General features: G+C 36.3%; 1 protein-coding gene and 1 long non-coding RNA gene across 2 annotated transcripts; both read left to right on the top strand.

Annotated features, from left to right (window-relative positions):
- Positions 1-6,160: 6,160 nt before the first annotated feature.
- On the top strand, positions 6,161-13,160 carry tbx20 (T-box transcription factor 20). Its single transcript, XM_065298666.2, has 8 exons — positions 6,161-6,445; positions 7,382-7,616; positions 7,953-8,117; positions 8,527-8,635; positions 9,322-9,480; positions 9,746-9,822; positions 10,912-11,024; positions 11,115-13,160. The coding sequence occupies exons 1-8, from the start codon at positions 6,319-6,321 to the stop codon at positions 11,453-11,455; spliced, it is 1,326 nt and encodes a 441-aa protein (XP_065154738.1). The 5' UTR covers positions 6,161-6,318; the 3' UTR covers positions 11,456-13,160.
- Positions 13,161-17,029: 3,869 nt separating this feature from the next.
- On the top strand, positions 17,030-20,369 carry LOC135789096 (uncharacterized). Its single transcript, XR_010547488.2, has 3 exons — positions 17,030-17,570; positions 19,160-19,306; positions 19,416-20,369. It is a non-coding gene; the product is annotated as an uncharacterized lncRNA (long non-coding RNA).
- Positions 20,370-21,321: the final 952 nt, after the last annotated feature.

Raw genomic sequence — 21,321 nt, forward strand, 5'->3', positions numbered from 1 at the left:
AATGTAAAATGCATAATTAATTTCCCCGACTGTTAACGAAAAGATACAAGAAGTAAAAAATTGAGGAAACCTGCTACTTAGAAAAATTAAGTAAGCAATTTACATACGGTTACTTATTCTCTAGTATGCAACAGCATACGTCAAAACAACATTACGTACCAGAAGATACGTAACAGTATGGAAATTGCTTAATTTTTTAATGCAACAGGTTTCCTCTATTTTATAAGAATGGGCCGATAAATTGCCGATGATGCTTGCTATGCTTTTCACTTAACTATGGTGAAATGGCGCTACATCCAAAAGCCAGAGGGCGTTCCATCCCTAACTTTTTTTAAAGCACACCGCAGAACTTTTTGGCCACTGGGGGTGCTAGATTTGTATTTTTCACGTCTAGTGTCCCTAGAGGCCACAAGCACTGCAGCACTGTCGCAAAGGAAAAAAAGAAAACTCTCCAGGTCACAAAGTGTGCCTTCCAACATGTCATCTGAATATAATTTCATGGGTTTAATTTTTTTCAAATGCCAAAAGGTCGTGTAGCTCACGTTTACAAGCCAATTGTAACGGTGGTCGCTTGGTTAAAGTTTATATAAAAAAATTCCTTTATATAGCTGCGTCCTCACGTCCTAATTTGAAGAAGTGGAGGAAGAGACATATGCCGTAAAGAAGATTTTTGTAGTTCTTTTTGTGCTCTGGTTACTACCCGAAACCCCAAGTTAAAAAGTATGAGTAAAAGCGATACAGACCCCGTCAGGCTATGGTAGACATGTCATTCAACCTATTTTAAGTCGATGTACCATCACAAGGGTCTTGAAAATATATTATGAAGGTTGAAAACTACAAAGTGTCACTTTAAGTAAAGTCAACTAATAAATTTCACAGTGTAGAATGAAAAAAGCTTGACTAAAGTTGTGGTCTATACCACCATAGATATAAATGCATAGATGACACATTAGCGGCTGTTTCAAAGGGCTGCTTTACACAAGTCATCTGCCATCAGTGGCGGCCGGTGACTTCTTTTTTTGAGGAAACAAAATGTATGTAGCCTGTCATGTGTGTGGTTCGTAATTTCAAAATATATGTTCTCAGGTACTGTTCCACAACTGTGGAATGATCTGCCCGTCGTGACACAATCTGCTGACACTGTAGCTGTCTTTAAGACTCGGCTAAAAACCCATCTTTTCCGCCATTACCTCACTTCCTAATTACAGATTTACTATCTTTCTTTAGTTACCCTTCTCTTTATCTCTTTCTTTATTTACCTTCCTCTTTATCTATATAAAAAAAATTACTAACATACCCTTGGCTATGTATATTGTGTTGGACTTGATGAGACTATTTCCAGTGCACTTATGTATTGCTGTTCTTGTGTTGCCATAATTGCTTCTATTGTTTACCTCACTTGTAAGTCGCTTTGGACAAAAGCGTCTGCTAAATAACAAAATGTTAATGTGTTCGGCGCGTCGAGTGATCCTATGTGCATCACACCTGTTGTCAAAATAAGTGCTGCTTTAACCGTCTTTATTGCATTATTGTGGTTGCCTTGAAATGCAAAGTGCAGACTTATCCTGTAGGCACTGTTGAAACAATCCTGGATCTGTGATAGTCAAAATCTGTGGAAGTAGAGAGGACATCATAAGCAGAGGTCAAAATAATGAAAGGAAACCAAGTAAACGGTCACCATTTAGAGTGTTAAAAAGCATAACCACTTTGGTCTTGTTTGGAAATGTGATCACCAATGGAGATGCACAAGGGGACGGGACAAAGGCGGCCAAGTAGAAACCCAATTAAAGTGCTTCTTCAAGAGATATTTGTGAGATTTGGTCCCTCTGCAGTTGGCAGTGTTGTGTTACTGGAAACCTGCTACTCTTGTTGGCTTTTATCACTGCACGTTCACTGCTAAAACCCCAACAACATCGGTGTGATGCTGCAAAAAGGCTTTCAGCATCGCAACCATCTTCTCTCTCCAGCGTGTTCCATCACACCCTTCTCCCTGTGGGACGGACCGCTTATATCCCCCTTTCACACATGTCTGTTAAACCACATTAGTACAGTTTTAAACCACCAGGCTTCTCAATTATTCATGCTCATGGCAAAGTCAAACATTCCCATTTAAAGATTTTACACTTGTTTGACCAGGAGAATGTCCGATATTTATGTACAGACAGGAGAGCATCCCAGATAAGATGGAGGGAAGGATGACGCTCTGTCGTTTTTCCTGGCGACTCCTATTGTGGACGTGAGTGAGGGAGGTTAAGAGATAAAGAGAGTTGAGAAATTGAGGCAGGGAGAGAGATCCAATCACATCCCTGACGGGGACCTTTGAAGGTTGACACTTGATGACCGCCGTGCCCATGGAGACACTGGGTTGCCCGTGCCAAGGCTTTTATCACACACTTGCTCTTTATTCTGTCCCACATCAAACAAACACTCTTTTGAAGGACAATAACAAGATGGTCCACTACTAAAATAAATGTTATTGAATATCAATTCAAATCCATCATTTAAGGGTTCACTGAAAGATTATTGATTTGTGACATTGATGGTATAAAACTTTTTTTTCTTATGCAAAATTATTATCGGCATTGTTAATTTAACTTAAAGCAAAGCATTGACCACAGCAGAAGGTCTTGGTGGAGTAAACTGAAGACAAATTGGTGTTAAAGGTCACCACAAAACAGACAAACCACATCCATCAGTATTATTGGCACTCTGTTTACGTGCGACACCGCACCCGCCCTTAACCAAACTACAAGCTTCACTCCGACAAGTTCTCTAACACAAGACTAATGACTTTAAGCCACTTTCACTCTCACTTGGTTCTGCACACCCCCTCCGATGGTCCCAGTAAAAATTACTGACACACTTTGGAAGAATAGAAGGGATTGAGGTGATGAGAAGGTAAAAGGTCAGACTCCAACTTCCTGGCTTGATTTAGCCTGCTTAAGCAAAGACCCCGACACCTTGTTCATGTTTCATTCCTTAATGAGACTAATCTAAGGGCTGACACTCTCTCTACACCCCCCTCCCCTCCAACACTTATCCATCCACATTTACTGATCCCAAGCCTGTCCCCAACCAGCATTGAGCAGGGCTGAAAAGGGTTGAGGAGAGGGGCAGGTAGGGGAGTGCAGCAAGTCGGCACTGCATTTGAACTTAACCTTGCTGTGCCCCATGACGGACGTGGTAATTATCACCAGGGCTCAGCATCAAAAAGAACAGCACAGCATGAAGCTCGTCTAATTAGTCATATGAACAGAGGCACTGGTTCGGCCACTGCATGCCTGTCTGACTGGACTACATTTTGGGAATAGCTTGTCTTCACTTGGAAGGGGAATATGGGGGAAGTCAAAATGCTTTTCTGGAATTACTTTTCTCCTCTAGAATTTTAAGATCATTACTAACTATGGCAACATTGCATTATAGTGGATGACTGTTGTGTTTCACGCCTCTGGATTAATCCTGAATATAATAAATCCACTTAATATAATAGGATTGCTTATACTGATAAAATAAATTGCACTATATTAGAATAAAAATAAACCATTATAATGAGTATTGAATATATGCAGATATTTCTGTGTATTTTAGCACATCAAGAAGGCTATACTAATGAATAAAAATTGTACGAAGACTGCACTGTTACATGCTATAAAGTAAATATAAACTACAATTTCTGCTATGGACATAAAAACAAAGCAATTATCTAAGTTGTTAAATCACCCAAATGTAAAAAAAACCTGAAAGCACAAGAAATCGTGTAAGTTCCCCTGAAAAAAATATTACGAAATTAAATGCATTTTCATAGTCATTTAGGATTAAAAAAAAAAACAGGAATATGGAATTTTACATAGTTTATCTGTACATAAATGGGGATATAACTTTAATATTGACGGATTATTAGTTTAACGAATTTCTGATTTAAAAGCATTAATGTAAAATAAATAAAAAAAAATTAAGCATTTAGATGCCATGTTAATTAAGCCTCCATCTATGTTTCGAAGTTTAAAAATTACAAACTTGATTAATTTGCCGTCTTTGATTTACGGTATGCATGGCATTCAAATTAACGGCATTACATTTTACGGGGTCAAATAACACTTGACATAAATGTTTTTTGTGGGATGCACCTTTCTATGGATTCAATAGATTTATTGTCATATTCACAATAAAAACATCACGGTTTAGACAGCACATAATAGCCGACAATTTGTCCGTCACCCAAAGTCTCCCAGACCTTTAAATAATAAACAAATATATAGGTCTACAAATATGAATAATCAAAATTAAGTTATAGGCCTATATTTCATAAATTATGAATTATGCGACGTCCTAAATATAATTTTGAGCATCAAATGTATATGTTTTTTTTTTTCAGATTAATTGTGTAAATCTGGCTCACTCTTTTTGATTGTTCCCTAGTGCGAAAATATATAAAGCAACAGTCGTTTGTAGAAATGAATGCTTTTATGCATCCCAAACCTCTTAGGACAGGTGTGCACATTTAGATTAGGACCTTTAAGTTCCCCTGTTTTAGGTTCCTGTTTTTCCCAATTAAAATAAACTGACATAGGCTAGGTTTTGGGTGCTGGTGTAGGCTATCTTTAAAAATACGCTTTTGGTCGATTGGCACATCGGCCCGGAAAGTGTGAATAATATTCAGTAAGGAGTTACGCTAAGTGGGAAAGCTTTTAGCACATTATCCGCTGGCAATTGCACAGTAATCTAATTTTTCCCAGCCAGGGTCCCTTATAAAATATCCGCAGCATTGGATTTGCATTTGAGTGTCGCCCTAATGTGTTTAAGCTCTGTAGTTGTGGGGTTTCAGGGAGAGTGACATTGAGGATAAGAGGTTATTCTTCAAGCGGAAAAACAAACGACTCGGCACTTTTAAGAAAGACCTATATATTTATATAGCCTACATGGCCTACTCTCTGTCAAGCACGGGGAGGTGCTGCAGGAGCTGCAATTTAAAGCTGCAGGAATGATCTCAAGTTTCTTGGGCATCATGGCGAATTCTATGCCCTATTCCCTTAGAAGATCAAAACTTTTTGATGCGTAAACTCTAGAGGGAGTTGCGCAATTCTGTCCCATATCGTTGCCGATTAAAATACACTTGGCGAACAGAGTAATTAAAAACATCGTCATTTTCTCTTTATCCGTAGCGATTGTTTATGTCGCATCCACTTCCTGAAGTACGCTTCAGAGGGGAAAATATCCCGTTTTGAACGCGCCCTAAAGTGTTTGACTGGACAAAAGGCCTGTGTCTCACTTTTGGCATTAAGGGAGAACAGCGGCTTGAGGTGGCGTCTAGACAGGATTTGTAGGCTACTTATCAGTTTTAAATGGATAATCCAGAAAAAAACAAGAGAAATGTATCCCGTAACTGTATGCAGATAAAAATATTAATAAAAAAACAGTATACAAATTATTTTCAATTTTAAGCTAATAGGCTACTTGTTGCTAGTTGTGTTTTTTTATTACACAATAGCCTACCATTTTTTAAAACACGTTTATTTCCGAGTATAAAATTATACTTTATTTAGTTTATAAGCAGGTTTCTGGAAATATATAAATATATGAGGTAAGCAAACAAAGGTTTTGTTTCTGTTGTACAAAAAGACTGAAATTAGCCTGCTTATTTACTGTTACTATTAATTGTTATTTTTCACTTTCATCATACATGATTAAATAGAACCTATAGGATTCAGTTTCAGTTGATAAAAAGACTGCCCATCTTGAGGAGGTTTTACAGATGTTAGTATTCTCTCTAGTCTTCTTGAAATAGTTGAAGCTTATAAATAATCGTTGTATTGACAGCTGCAAAAATATGATGAAGTTTATTTATATTTTTGCTTTGTTAACAGTTTCTCTACGTAAATAATGCGATGGTGACGTTGACGTCCAGTCAACAAGTTGATTAATATTAATAAGCCACGCCTTTTTCCTTTTGCGTATAAGATATTCGGAAGCTAAGCCTTCGGCGTAGTAGGACAGGCAAATGTGCGCATAGTACATTGCAGATGACGTCGAAGAGCCAATGATCTTACAGCAATACAGCGATTGGTCGTGGCCGATTCCTACTGAGAGGCTCCTGAAATTAGGGGTACTTGTAAGTGTCCAACATTTACAATGAAAACTCAGGGGTGACTGGAGCACTACACGCACGATGTCCCAGACGATTTGGAAGTAACGAACGCAACAGCCTGTGTAGCATTTAATCCTCCTAGCCCTGACTGAAAATATCGTCTCGTTTTAAAGTCGCGTTGAGGTCACATCTGGACATTTCTGGTTTCGAGAGTAGTTTTGCGCATTGGCGTCATGGAGTACACCTCTTCCCCAAAACCTCAGCTCTCATCCAGGGCGAACGCTTTCTCAATAGCCGCTCTCATGTCAAGTGGGAAACCCAAGGACAAGGATTCGGAAGAAAATACGATCAAACCGCTGGGTAAGAGCACGAGCCTTTAACATACGGGTGGAAGTTTTGAAAGCGACTGTTTCACAAAAGAAAATGCCCTAAAAATATAAATATGGCGTCTGATTCGACATCAGGGATTTCCTAGACATTAAACAATATGGAGCATATATTATTTAAATTAGTAAGCCTATTTAAGTTGAGTTATAGGGTTTGTCTCGCGTGGTCGTGCAAGTGCATTATGAATGGAATAAAATAGCAGCTTCTTTGTAAATATGGCCAGTTATACCATCCAGTTAAAAACTGTAATAAATGAGAATATAGATAAAAAGAAAATGTAGGCCACTTTGTGTTTGTGCTTGGGAAAGAAAGATCTATACAATTTTATCTTTAATTTTAAAGGTGTAGGCTACCATCTGAGACGAAAGTTCATCAGTCTGCCCGTTACATTCACACAACAAAGTTCAAATTGAAGAATTAAGGCATAGCAGTGACTGTAAGACCGGAAGAATTAAGGCAATATTTGTTTTTACAAAAATGTTAAATGTTGGGGGTACTTCTGTGCAATTTATCAATATTTACATTTTAAAACAGAATCCTTCTCAGCAATCAATGCTTGTATAATAAAATACATTTCTACAATGAGTTATTTTAAATAATTTATATAATTTTAATGTTTTCGTTTTTGTTGTTGGAGGGCTTAGTGTTTAATGGTATTATAAATTGTTACTATGCAGTTATTTTACTGTATTAATAGTACTAGACAGTGTCATTACACAACGCTGTTATTGCTATTAATGTAAACGATATTATGCTATTTGTATATTTACGTTATGTGATTTAAATGACCTAAATGTTACTTCCAGATTTTAACCATTTTGTAATCATAATAACTAATGCAAAAAAAGATGTGCGCTTATATTTCATTCATTGTCTTGCATTATGTTATTTTATTTTATTTTATTGTAGAACAATTCGTGGAAAAGTCATCATGCAATCAAAATCTCGCGGACCTCCCGGTTCTGGAAACCCACGGCGACTTCAGCGGCAGTGCTCCTCCGTTATGCACCGAGCCGTTAATTCCTACGACCCCCGGCGTGCCCAGCGAGGAGATGGCCAAAATCTCATGCAGCCTCGAGACTAAAGAGCTATGGGATAAATTTCACGATCTCGGCACGGAAATGATTATCACAAAATCTGGAAGGTAAAAAGAGATATGACTTGCGTTTTTAAGAGGCTACAGAAGAGTCATTTGTGAGATATTTATTTATTTGGTTATTTTCATTCAGCATACGTTTAAATTAATCACAGGGCGTATTGGCAAGCAAGAAGAAAATATTTTACCTCAACTATCTGATGTGTTTTATGTTGACAGTAGCTAACCAAAAATAGGCTATATGATTATTAAATAGTTAATTTAGCAAATAGTATATTTTAATTAATTATTGTCTCAATCTGATTAACTTTTAAAAATCGAATTTATATTTAATCATATTGTTATATTTATTAACATGCTTCTTTTGTACTTTTATCTCAACAGACGAATGTTTCCGACTATTCGTGTATCATTTTCCGGAGTGGATCCGGACGCCAAATATATTGTATTAATGGACATAGTTCCAGTGGACAATAAGAGATATCGATACGCGTACCACAGATCATCTTGGCTTGTAGCAGGAAAGGCAGATCCACCTTTACCTGCTAGGTAGGAAGCTTTGCATATGCCTCGTTTCGCTGTGTATAATATTCATATTACATATCATCGCAAAATTGTTACACCAGCTATTACTGAAAACGAGAATCATTTTTACAGAAACTGCTAATCGTGTTTATTCGATTTCAAAATTTTCAAATATTTCGGGAAGTTGTAAAAATTTCCGATTATATTCTGCCAATTTTTAAAGCAATATGAACTCTGTTGATTATTCTAACAGCCCAAATTTTGTAAAAAAAAAAAAAAAAAAACAGTGGGATGGTTTAAATTGTAATTATTTTTTACCACTTTTATTATAATTTATTTATACTTTATTGTTTGTATTTGTCAAGTAATTATTTATTAAAAATATGCAGTTTAAATATTCCAGCGCGATCTACAGCTTTTTTTCGTTTTGCAGGTTGTACGTACATCCAGATTCGCCATTTACTGGGGAACAGCTATTAAAACAAATGGTTTCTTTCGAAAAGGTGAAACTTACAAACAACGAATTGGACCAGCACGGACATGTAAGTCCTAAAATGTTACATTTTGAAAGTCTTTTTTTTTAAATACCAGAAGTACACGATATACCACCTATTATTTCAATAATCACTTTATAAAGGGGTAGGCCTGTTTGAAATTCTGTAAAGATTAAGTCCAACCCACCAGTGGGCTAGTAAATATTAACACACTTTTTTGTTAATATGACAAAAGTGATGAGATGTACAAATACGCTAATTTAGACATTTACAGAGAAATGTTAAGAAACATTTACATTTCGTTAGGGTTAGCATATTTCGATGTAAAACATGTTGAGAGGACGCAATAGCGCTTTTCTTGAAAAACTAACGATAGCGTCTGATATTACTTTATAATTCTTTTATTTTAGAGTATAATTCTTAGATATTAAAATATTGTATAATTAACAAAATGACATATAAATGTAATAAAAGGCAGAAAATAACATATTTATTCATGGAATGTGTTAAAAATATGTTTAAAAAATACATAGGCTATATTTATATTTCAAGTTTATTTCAAGCTGTATTGTAATAAGTTCATTACCAAAAAGCTATAATATTTTTTTCAGATAATTTAAATGTACCATTTTTATTTGTAATTATTATATTATATAACATAGATGTTTAGCAGAAAATGTAAACAAAAATAAATTGTTAATGTTTGTAATATTTCTGAACATTTTGTTCAACAGATCATCCTTAACTCCATGCACAAGTATCAGCCCAGAGTTCATATCATCAAGAAAAAAGATCACACAGCCTCTCTACTTAATCTGAAGTCTGAAGAGTTTCGAACATTTGTCTTCACTGAAACTGTTTTCACTGCAGTCACTGCCTACCAGAATCAGCTGGTGAGTCTAAAAACAGCATTATGTACTGTAATACAAACTGTTATCTTCTCAAGCCTGTGCTGCATTTGTTAAGAGTGCAAGACTATTGCAAGCTATTTAATTACACTAAAGTAATACCTAATAATGATTTTTTTACCCATTATCTAAATAAAATTGCTGAAAGGCACCGATTGTTCAAGCCAGCCCTATTTTAAAGAAAACATCACTTGACAGAACAAAAATGAGGTGCTGGACTAATTTGAACCTTTCTCTATGTTTGCTACAGATTACTAAACTGAAAATTGACAGCAACCCTTTTGCCAAAGGCTTCAGGGACTCCTCAAGGCTCACGGATATTGAGAGGTATGAGGAATTCTGTTGCTGGATGTGTTGATCCGTGTGGCGTTTTCATTGAGATGAGTGATTGGAATGGGTGGGCAGCTGTGCTGGGTAGTGTGGCGTATGGTGGGAAACATTTAGCAGATTCATTAACAAGTGGCTTTTCATTAGATAACTGTGTGTGGGTTAAATAAAACAAAGAGAGAGAAACTAATGCAAAGCACTAATAATACTTTAGGATATTTAAGTAAGTATTGATGTCTTTTTACTTGCTAATAATGTATAAATAACACGCACAACAATAACATGGATATTAACACGTATTTAAAGGTGCACAAGGCATTGTCAGTGTCAGTCACTTAACCCAAGAGTCGCAATTGAATTTGCCAAAATTGGAAATAACAACTTTGTGTGAGGCATTTAAAAATAAGCATTCTAGTTAAACATTTAAGAGCCATGCAAAAGTACACCCACAGGTCACTGCCAAAAATACCAGACAAAAATGCATCCTGCATCCCTCTTTCTCTCTCTTTCGGTGTCTCTCTATTTCTTCTCCTTGGAAGGGCTGTGAATTAGATCTGATCAATTGATCTTCAGGGAGCTGCAGAAATCGCATTAGTCTGGAGTCGGGCACTGCACTAAAACACAATGTAATTCAATTGGGCCCGGTGACTGATTGAAAACAGCCACCCAAGTTGTAGGGCTGCAAGGCCCCTCTCCTCAAGAGCGCATCACAGATAAAAACACACATATTTGTATTGCGCTGCTGACAGATATTGCACTTTCCTAACCTAATTGGGAGGCTAATGTGGACGCATGGCTCTTGTGATGCAGACCATCTCGGCCTGTCTGAGGCCTCTAATCTAACAGGAGCTAATGCACTTATACTGCAAGGCAAGCAGACACGCTCGTCTCCGCGCACTTGTTGTGTGTTAACGGATTTTTATGTTTGGGGGGTAATTTTATTTTTCTTGATACTACATAATTTGTGTAGCCTTGTCCTAATAAGTTGATGCATAGATAATATAGGCTATTCATTTATTTTTTACATATATACCGTTTATGGATAAATAGAGATTTATTTTGGGCAATTCCCTTTTGATTTTGTTGTAGGGAAAGTGTTGAGAGCTTGATCCACAAGCACTCTTACGCCCGGTCACCCATTCGGACTTACGCCGGTGATGAAGAGCCCTTGGGTGAAGAAGGTCACTCGGCACACAGCAGAGGTACAACAATATAAATAGGATACATTTCAACGCACTATTTAATTTGCCACAGCCATATACAAATTATGCAAATGTCTCTGCTTTCCATAGGTTCTGCATTCACTGCTTCGGACAACCTCTCCCTCAGCTCCTGGGTCACCACCACATCCGGTTTTTCGGGTTTTCAACACCCTCAATCACTGTCTGCCATCGGAACCAGCGCGGCCTCCCTTGCCAGTCCACTTTCTCACCCCATCCAAGGTTCTCTACCTCCTTACGGTCGACTGGGCATGCCTCTAACCCCCTCTGCCCTGGCCAGCTCCATGCAGGGCAGCGGGCCGACCTTCCCCTCCTTTCACATGCCACGGTACCACCACTATTTCCAGCAAGGGCCCTACGCCGCCATCCAGGGACTGCGTCATTCCTCCACAGTCATGACCCCGTTCGTATGATTCCTACTATTTAAAATCGATAAATTGCTGGCATGTGAAGACACACGGCACCCGTATACACGCAAAAAAACACACGCTTACACGAACGCATCCTTGTTCTCGATATTTATGAGGAAAGTCATACATGTAAATAACATTGACTGACACTACCTTACAACCCGGAGTCGTACAGGACAAGAAAAGCCAGAATGGATGTGGATTTTTTTCTGAGCTGTAAACCTGAATGTCAAGCATGAGTTTTTAAAGCATTGATATGACTCGGAGATGGAAAAATCTGTCTATGTTTATGCTACCTTTAATGATTCATCTCATGACTTGTTCACTCCTTAACTTTCACAAGAAAGGAAAAGGGGGCGGAGCTAAATGAGGAAGAACCTTATACAAAGCAAGGATAAACACTGGACAACTGCTGTTTCCCTTAACATCAATCAACCTCCTTGATGTGATATCTGTGGAGCGATATCCAAATTGTTGACTCTAGGGGGCGCTCGGCTTTTAGAACTTTTCAGAGCATCATTGGACTGAACTTTCATCTGTGGACTCAAAAATGGTGGGCATGCCATTGTTGGTTTTATCTGTATAGTCAAAATATTTCAAATGGTTTTCCAGACATTTTGACTATGGTTGTTTAGTTTGATAGCACAAATTTACTTAATATTCTGTTGAACTAAACATAACAAGATAAACTACGAATGTCAATGATTTTGTTAAAATAACAAACATTTGACAGTGCGGTGAACTGCAACTGTGAACCATCAACAAGCCAAAATAATACGGTGTACGTATAATACATACACGCTTCATTCTGTAAATGTTTAGTTAGGGGTTGACACAGATTGCGGGTTGTCAAATTCGAATGTGATGTGTAACAGTGTAATGAAAAAGAAAACATCTCTTAAGGATCTGAAAATGGATCTATGTCTGCCCTAGGCTGCACTGTCGACAGCCAGCTTAGACGACGTCCACACCTGTAAATAATTGGTTAACTTTTGAATAATAGGCTTTTCCCCGGGGGAACAAGGGAAATTAGGTGATTTGTGGCTAAGGTGATGCTGTTTATACAGTCACACTGCCAACAATTCATCAACATCCCATAACTAAATCGCAGAGGAACTGTTTTAGCGATAATGGACAGATGAAGGAAATAAAGTGTGGGTGTGTGCGTGTGAAAGTTATTTGTATAAAATAATAATAATATTTACACTGAAACCCATTTGAACCACAACAATACACACTCATGCTCATGTTGGCACAAGTTTTTATTTTATTTTATTGACAGTATTTTCAAAACAAAGATGGTGCCACAAAGTAAAAATACTGACAGATTTCATGGTTACAGGGCTTGTTATTCAGATTTAATGTGCATATGAAGTGTGATGTTATAATGAGCCATTAAGATGAAACTGCATCATTTTAAAAGTCCCTGTCTTTTCATGACCCACCATTTCAAGCCTTTGATTTGTTATGAACAGACTATACACATGTAGTTGCAATATATTAGCAAATGTTTTCTTTTCTTTTTTTCTGTTTGTGTGTGTTTTCTAATTCTAATGTAACCTTGACCGTAAGGAGACATCTAACAATATTTTGTTTCGATGACTTTTTTTAAGTGCAATATATTTATTTCAGCTCTATGAAAATGATATGGCTAATGTAATATTTGAAGCAATGATAGATGTTATTTGTAAACAAGGAGAAATATATATATCACCCCAAACTATTGTTGTAAGAGTGTGATTTTTTTTAATGTTGACTTTTTAAGTGGCTCACTATAATCAGTGTATTAAACAATACAATTGAGGAGGTGCACAATCTTTAAATTCTAATGTACATTAAAGGTATAATGTGTATTTTAGCGGCATCTAGCGGTGAGATTGCGAATTACAACCTCAATTTCGATATGCAATAAGAAGCTGTGGTATAGCCACAGGACTGGTTGTCCTTTTAGGGTTACTGTCGAAACATGAAGGCGACTTCCATGTAAGGAGACCCACGGTGTATATAGATAAAAACGGCTCATTCTAAGGTAATAAAAACAACATTAATTTTGTAAGGACTTTATACACAACTGATAATATAGTTATGTAGATTATATTGCATTTCTGTTAAGATATCATTCTAAAAGTTACACAATGCACCTTTAAATTTGGTTTAAAGTTTAAATATACCAAGATTTTTTAGATTTTGTGCGCAAGACAAGATTGGGCTTCAATGAGAGATTTTGAACATTAAACACGGCATTTAAATGCGTAAAGGCATTAATCATCAAATTATTACAGTACATAAAGTTGTTAGGTATTCGTATATTTAGGACAATGTATAATTTATGTGCATTAGCCTACATATCAGCAAATTCATAATTGCATGCTCTATTTGTTCAATTATATATATTACATACAAATGAAATTAAGAAAAATCCATATATATATATATATATATATATATATATATATATATATATATATATATATATATATATATATATATATATATATAATTACAGTGCAAATTTAGCTATTTTCGTATAATAGAGGGTTTTCATTTTTGTGGAATGCAGTTTACACTTCTACTACTGTAAAATTGAGGTGTGCAGGTTTAACATGATTAAAATTATTTCATAAACAAATGGGCAATAAAACAGTATATCAAAAGTTTGAAAAAAATCATTCAGAACCAGAAAAACCCTGCATTTTTCTGCATAGCGTTTCTAACTGTTATTAATCTTCCGTCTTTAATTACTGTACAGCTTTAAAACCAAATAAATAACCTCAAAGGTTTTATTTTATATTCAAAACAATTGATAAAACGAACAGAATAGTTCATACACCGAAACAGATGGCATTTCAAAATATATAGGGGGGACCTGCAAGCATATATAAATTAGTTTTTAGAAATTTGACTTTAAATACCTAACACTTATTTGACTATTTTAGATTAACCCAACCTGATTCTCATAATAACAAAAGTCGTGCAATGCTTATACGCCAAATTCAAATTTTGGCGCATGTTTTGTGTCGTTTTATGTATAGGCCTATTAGATTTTTTTTTCGGTTTTTAAACTGGTCGCCGAGTTTACTAGAATTTGGGTTTGGGTTAGGTGTCATTTTATGTATCAAAAGGTTGTTCTAATCTCAAACCAAATCGACAATATATATATAAAAAACAGAAAAAGATAATCCAATATATAAAATTACACGAAAAGATGCGCCGTACTAGGACTGACTGACGTATAAATGTAAGCTAAATTGGAATTTGGCGTTTGTATTAGACGACTTTTCAATCTGCGTGCTATTTATACGCAAATTATGAGAATGGGATACCAATGTGACACCAATTATCGTGAAGTATTCTGTTTGTAAAGACACTTTAGGAAAGAAATGTCTGCGGAATCTGTAGCGTAATTTTAAATGTAAGGATGTGCTGCTCTCTATCACACAGCCATCGCTTCCATAGAGAAGCCTGAAAATCGATAGCAGGTCGTTAGTCACCGTTTCACCAGGAAGAAAAGGCACTTCTACCGTATGATAAAAATCAGTAACATCCTTTGAAAATAAATAAATAAGCAAATAAATAACATCCAGTGAGAGGGTGATTGGATTAAAGAGATAGGGGAGAGGCAGCCTGAGGTATGGCAAAAGAAATTGAGAAGAACAGTTTACCCATTTTGAGGAATAAGAATGTAATTTACACAGTGAACACTGCCAGCTATTTAATGCAATTTCTTGCAATTTTGCATGTTTTTTGTTTTCTTTTTTCTGCCTCTCTGTGATCTTTTTAAATCATTTCAATAATTGAAACAATTTAGTAAGCCTTTTACAAAATGCACCAATTACCATTTTTGTAAATTACATTTTCTTTTTTCTGCACTGCTTGTGATATATTTTCATACACTCCAAATAATGCTGTATTGTTTCAGTCCATGGTGCGGTAAAATATTGACAAACTCAGACGTTTGATTAAATACACTGAGTTATATTACTTTTGTATATTTTTTTGTTTATATATCAGAATGTTATCATTCACATCTCCCTTCAAATTTACTATAAATTATACAGGTTTCACAGGAATTCACGAGTTCTAGTCTGATTCTTATGAATTCGTACGAAGTAAATCGTACAAAAATTACGATTATTAGACGAAAAAAAAAAACGAACGTCACTGGTGCGAAAGCAAAGCGTACAAAAACATACGAATGTTGTCATACGAAATACAAATTAATATGAATTATTGCCACCTGGTAGAAATAGCCTTGACGAATTGACATGAGATTGTGTTAAAATTGTAAGTGTTTTGTAACTGATACAGGCTTCATTTATTTATTTTCTTTTTATTTATTTATTCAATAGCGGACAAACTACTTCAAGCAAATAAACATTTTCTGAATGCCACTTATGAGTTTAAAGGTTGGTGCTGTGGGTTTGCTGAAGATGCTATTACGTGTTATATCGAAGCATTACGTGAACTGTTGCTCTGTTTATGCTCTCCACTAAAAAGCTGTTTTATACTTTCTGAAGAACTCTAAGCAGAATAAACTTGCACAAAAGCAACGACAAACGACGGAGCCACGATGAAATCATTGTCTGAAAGACAGAGCACTCATTGGAGATCTGTTCTCTTGATAAGAGTTGTCCTACCTTGAGAAAAGGCAGTGTAACCCGATTTGCACAGTTACTTAGTGGAGCATGGGTGAAATGAGCCCAATAAATGTCTCTGTCATGCATAATTAATTGTGTTGTTACAATGAACCCAACAAAATCCATCTTCATTTGATTAGAGATTTTCTGAAGGCACTGAAGTGCATGATGCTCTACTTTGTCTCCATCTCACCTCAATGTCTGTGTATAGGACTGGATGGATTATTGGATGTAAAAGCTGAGCACTGGAATGAAGAGAACTCTAAAATTCAGTCTCCTGTAAGTTTTTCTAGTAAGTAAAAGCGTTACGTCAAAACGACGTCAGCTATATGAATACCAATGAAATTAATTCAATTAGAGAAAGATCATACACACTGTTACAAGCATTGTGTTTTAAATGAGTTAAAATAAAAACAAAAATATGAAGAGGAGATTCTAGGGTTTTGACGTACATCCCAAATTAAAACAGCTTTTATTGATATTTTACTGATAAAAAAATACATATATGCTTTAATATTATCTCAAACAAAATAATTTAAACAATTTCAACTTTAATTTATAATTTATAGAAGATTCAACTCGGTTTTTAAAATAATTTTTTTACATTTTAAAATCAAGCTGAAATGACTCCAACAGACAATTTGATTAGCCTTATTAAAAATGTATGGAAGCAACTCTAGTTTTACAGTTGAAACTGACAGATTTTTTTAGGCTAGACATGATCTATAATAACTTAATATATGTTTACATTTTTTATGTAAATCTTACTGTCTTATTGTAAGACATAAGATACATATGCACGTGTGTTGAGCAAGTTTTTAAATCTGTGGCGCCCTCTGGTGGGTATAACAATAACTGCTCTACCAATTATTACACTATACCTGATGAGAAGCATATATTAGTTTCTGTAAATATTTACTATTATTTACACACAACCCAGATAGCAGTCAGTTCTGGCCCGATTCTGGCTTTTTTCCGCCAGTGTCGGCTGAAAGCCGGACAGATTTTTAGTGTATGCGCCAGAACTGGCCCAGATGAGGAAATAGTATACCAGTAGTAAACACTATTTATAGCTGTTGGCCCGAGTGTAAGCATACTCAGCTGAAGTCCGGGTCTACTAAAGTAGTGTCTCAGTGTAATCGGGCCGAATCTGGCATTGTGTTGTCGGACCGACTACATTGCATTGTGCCTGGACCGATTATGGTTTGATATGATACTGCCAAGATGTGTATGATGTCAGAAATTCAGTATTTGGCCCAATGCCAGTGCAACTGACACATGCCAGTTGTAACGCTGTTTGGCGGCAATTTAAAAATGTTTATGCTTCAGACGGACAGTATACAGTACACGGCCCGATTCCGTGATGTGGCAATCAGCCCTCTAGCTGTTGAACGGCAACATCACGACTGCTGTTTTGATTTGAATCAAGCAGAGCACAAAGCTGAGCTCCCGTTCGACACAGACACCATCATCAATAACTGGTAAGTCACTGATTTAGTTTTTATATGTTAAAAATGCATGATAACAATGAAAAGGAATTGTTTGCTACATATTCAAAACGTGAATTTTCCTGCACATTTAGCCAGCTATCACGTTAGCTTAAATGTTGTTGTTAGTAAGCTGAATCCATTTAGAAAGATGTAAATAACCAGTCGTCGTCCTCGTGCAGGTTAACAGGTTTTTAATAATCAAGCAGAGAATTCAGACACACGTTCATTTCTTCATAAAAAGGAGCAGTACACACAACCTTATTTGAGCTAAAGTAGTTAAGAAGTTAAAGAGCACCCTGCTGAAAAATCCAGCATCAAACCAGCATGGGAATTATGCTGGTCTTTGCTGGTGGTCACCAGCATAACAGCACCAAAACACAACATATGCTGTGGCTTGCATGGTATGACCAGCATGGGATGCTGGTGCTAATGCTGGTTTGGTGATGGTGTTGGTTTGAGGCTGTTTTAGCTGGTGTTCACTAGCAAACCAGCACCAAAACACAACATATGCTGGTCTTGCTGGTATGCTGTTTTTTTCATCAGGGCACATATTTTCAGATTCACGAATTTACACACCCTTTGATGTGTAAGTGTTAGAGACATGTGAACGATGTGCAAATGTACAAAACCCTACACTGTAAAAAATTATCTGTAATTAACTTACTGTAGAAGTTAAAGACTGAAAATGTTTCATGTTCATTTAACTTGAACAAACTGTTGCCAGTAAATGACATAAATGTAAAATCTACAGTAAGTTACTGGCAGCTAGTTGCCAGTAATACCCAGTAATACTGTAATTTCTACAGAATTTTTTTACAGTGTAAGTAAACAATGACGCCAGTATCTTCTTCAACTTAAATCTCTTTTCTTGGACTTCAACAAACACACAACAGTTTACTTATATGGATTGCACACAACTTTTCTTAAATTAGCACACAAGAAATAGCATGCATCCCCTCTTTGATATAAGCAATCAACTACTGTATGACCTGTGTCCTGTATGAAACTACAACATGATCTCACAAAGTTCCGTGGGATAGTCACGGAATTTTGTGCTCATTTTTCCGTGGCATTCTCACGGATCTCCGCATTTTTCCGTGGCCCTGCTAGGGACTGTCTTTTTCCGTGGCATTCTCACGGATTGGTTACTCAACTGCTTTTTCCTATTTTCAAACCATTTTCGCTTCGGTTTAGGGTTAGATTTGGTGTTTGCATTAGTATGTCACTTTAACTATTGGTTTATATAATTTTTTCTGATTTATTCTTTTATATTTTCTAAACTTTAAACAATTGTCACCTGGCGTTGGGGTTAGAGTTGGGTTTGGGTAGGGATGTCATTTCATGTAAATCTAACCCTAAACCGAAGCGAAAATGGTAAGAAAATAGGACAAAACAGTTGAGTAACCAATCCGTGAGAATGCCACGGAAAAAGACAGTCCGTAGCAGGGCCACGGAAAAATGCGGAGATCCGTGAGAATGCCACGGAAAAATGAGCACAAAATTCCGTGACTATGCCACGGAAATTCGTGAGATCAGGTTGGAAACTATGACCAACTATTAAGACTATAAATCTGTTTCAGGTTAACTGGTTGGGGCTTATTGGCGGGACAGATGTACGAGACTGCACATGGCATTGAAGAGGGCGACTGACAACTCCCTGGCTTAAAACCTCAACTGGATGGAAAAGATTTTATTTGCCACCCTCCAACTCAGAGAGGTAGTGATTGGTAAATATATCTGTTAATTATTTGTTAATAAAAATTAGACATTTCTTTTTTATATGCTCATTAAATGTTAAAGATTTCACAATGACAATATGGATTAATTATTTTAAAGATGCAGTTCGGAGAAGGTCCCTTACAGTTGTGGAGGGGACAATGAAGAGGTGGCTCGATCGAGAGGGTTGGTGCAAGAGACAACTCTAGCAAAAGAAAAGCAGTTAGTGTTAGCGCCTGTGTTTGTGTCTGCAAATGAGAATGTTTTGTTCTGTAAAAAGAGTGGTGGTGTTTTGGTTAAATGTGTTTAACTTGTTTTAATTACTTGGCTTGTGTGTGAGATGTGTGTGTGCGGGTGGGTTGATATATGGGAATAGTGTATAATGACATGTTTAATATGCTATAAACATGCTTTACAGGGACACAATACTAAGTGATACTTTTTCATAGATTAAAGACTTCCAACAGATTTTTGTTATGGTTGGGCTTAGGGAATGGGGTTAGTTAAGGAAATAGAATATACAGTTTGTACAGTATAAAATGCATTGTGTCTATGAAATTGTCCCGGTAAACCACATATGCCAACGTGTGTGTGTGGTGTGTGTGAGAGAGAGAATTAATTTCTTTAAATGTTAATTTATTTGTTTTACATGTTGTCTCGCTGTAATTGCTTAAGGGGATAGTTCACCCCAAAATTGCAATTTTATCATAAATCACTTCCCCTCTGTCGTTCTAAACCAACAAGTGCTTAGATTGTCTTTAGAACACGTTTTTAGATATTTTTGATGAAAACTGGGAGGCTTCTGTCCGTCTCATTGATTTCAGTTAGTTTTACAATCCGTTTCACAGAAAACAATGAAAGACATTGCCAAAAAGTTCAGTGTTCCATCAGTATTTCAATGAAATTTTTTTTCAACGGTTTGTTCTTCTCCTTGGTCGTTCAAAGCCTGTTAACGACCAGACTACGGCGCATCATGCTGACGTCACCTGCTGCTGACTTCACCTGCTGATGTAGTTGCCAGCGTACAGACAGAATAGGCTGCCAAGTAATTTGTACATTTATTTGGGCTGTTTAAGTGTTGTTACAATGTTTGCATTATGCTTTAAAAAAAGAGCATAGAAAAAAAACATTGGTAACCACATCAGCAAGTGATGTGAGCTGCAGGTGATGTCAGCAGCATTGCCGTAGTCTGGTCTTGAATACACTTTCAACAAATAAGGAGGAGAACAAATTGTTGAAATTGTTCGTTTTATTTTCTTTTTGCACAAAGTGTTCTTGTCACTTTATAATATTATTATTAAACTACTAATGGAACATGGACCTTTTTGGCGATGTCTTTCATTCTTTTCTGGGAAACAGATTGTGAGACTAACTTAAGTCAATTGGACAGACAAAAGCCTCCTGGTTTTCATAAAAAAATCTAAAAATGTATTCTGAAGACAATCAGAGCACTTGGTTGTTTAGAACGACACAGGGGTAAGTGGTTTATGAGAAAATTATAATTTTAAGGGTGAACTATCTCTTTAAATTGTTTATAAAGTGGGTTATGTGCTTGTAAAATGTGTTGTGTAAGAGATATATGTCTGTTTGTATTTGTTGGGTTTTTGTAAAGTGTACTGAATTTGTTAAGAATTAATATGTTCAAAATTACAATGTATTTGGTTAATTGTTGGTACATGTTAAAACATGTTCATATTTATGTATTTGTTAACTATTAATTTACATTAATGTGATGTGTGTATTTTTTTAATAAAAGGCTCTCAATCTTCTTAAATGGGTGTATTTTTCTTGAAAAATAAAAAATATACAATATTTACCAGTTTCTGGGCCACATCTGGCCCAGGGACCATGCAGATGTTGTCGGCCATATAAAACAAAGGGTCTGGGCCAGACCTGGGCCAAATAAGCAATTTAAGTCACTTTACAGTGTGCTAGCCAGACCTGGGCCAAATAAGCAATTTAAGTCACTTTACAGTGTGCTAGCCAGACCTGGGCCAAATAAACAATTTAGGTCACTTTACAGTGT

Source organism: Paramisgurnus dabryanus, chromosome 13, assembly GCF_030506205.2.
Source record: "Paramisgurnus dabryanus chromosome 13, PD_genome_1.1, whole genome shotgun sequence".
In the NCBI taxonomy this organism is placed as follows: domain Eukaryota; kingdom Metazoa; phylum Chordata; class Actinopteri; order Cypriniformes; family Cobitidae; genus Paramisgurnus; species Paramisgurnus dabryanus.

Bases quoted from the DNA above. Each gene is read 5' to 3' on its own strand.
- tbx20 (XM_065298666.2), top strand. From the start codon at position 6,319: ATGGAGTACACCTCTTCCCCAAAACCTCAGCTCTCATCCAGGGCGAAC. The intron at 8,118-8,526 runs GTAGGAAGCTTT...TTCGTTTTGCAG, and splicing joins GATCCACCTTTACCTGCTAG to GTTGTACGTACATCCAGATT. The intron at 8,636-9,321 runs GTAAGTCCTAAA...TTTGTTCAACAG, and splicing joins AATTGGACCAGCACGGACAT to ATCATCCTTAACTCCATGCA.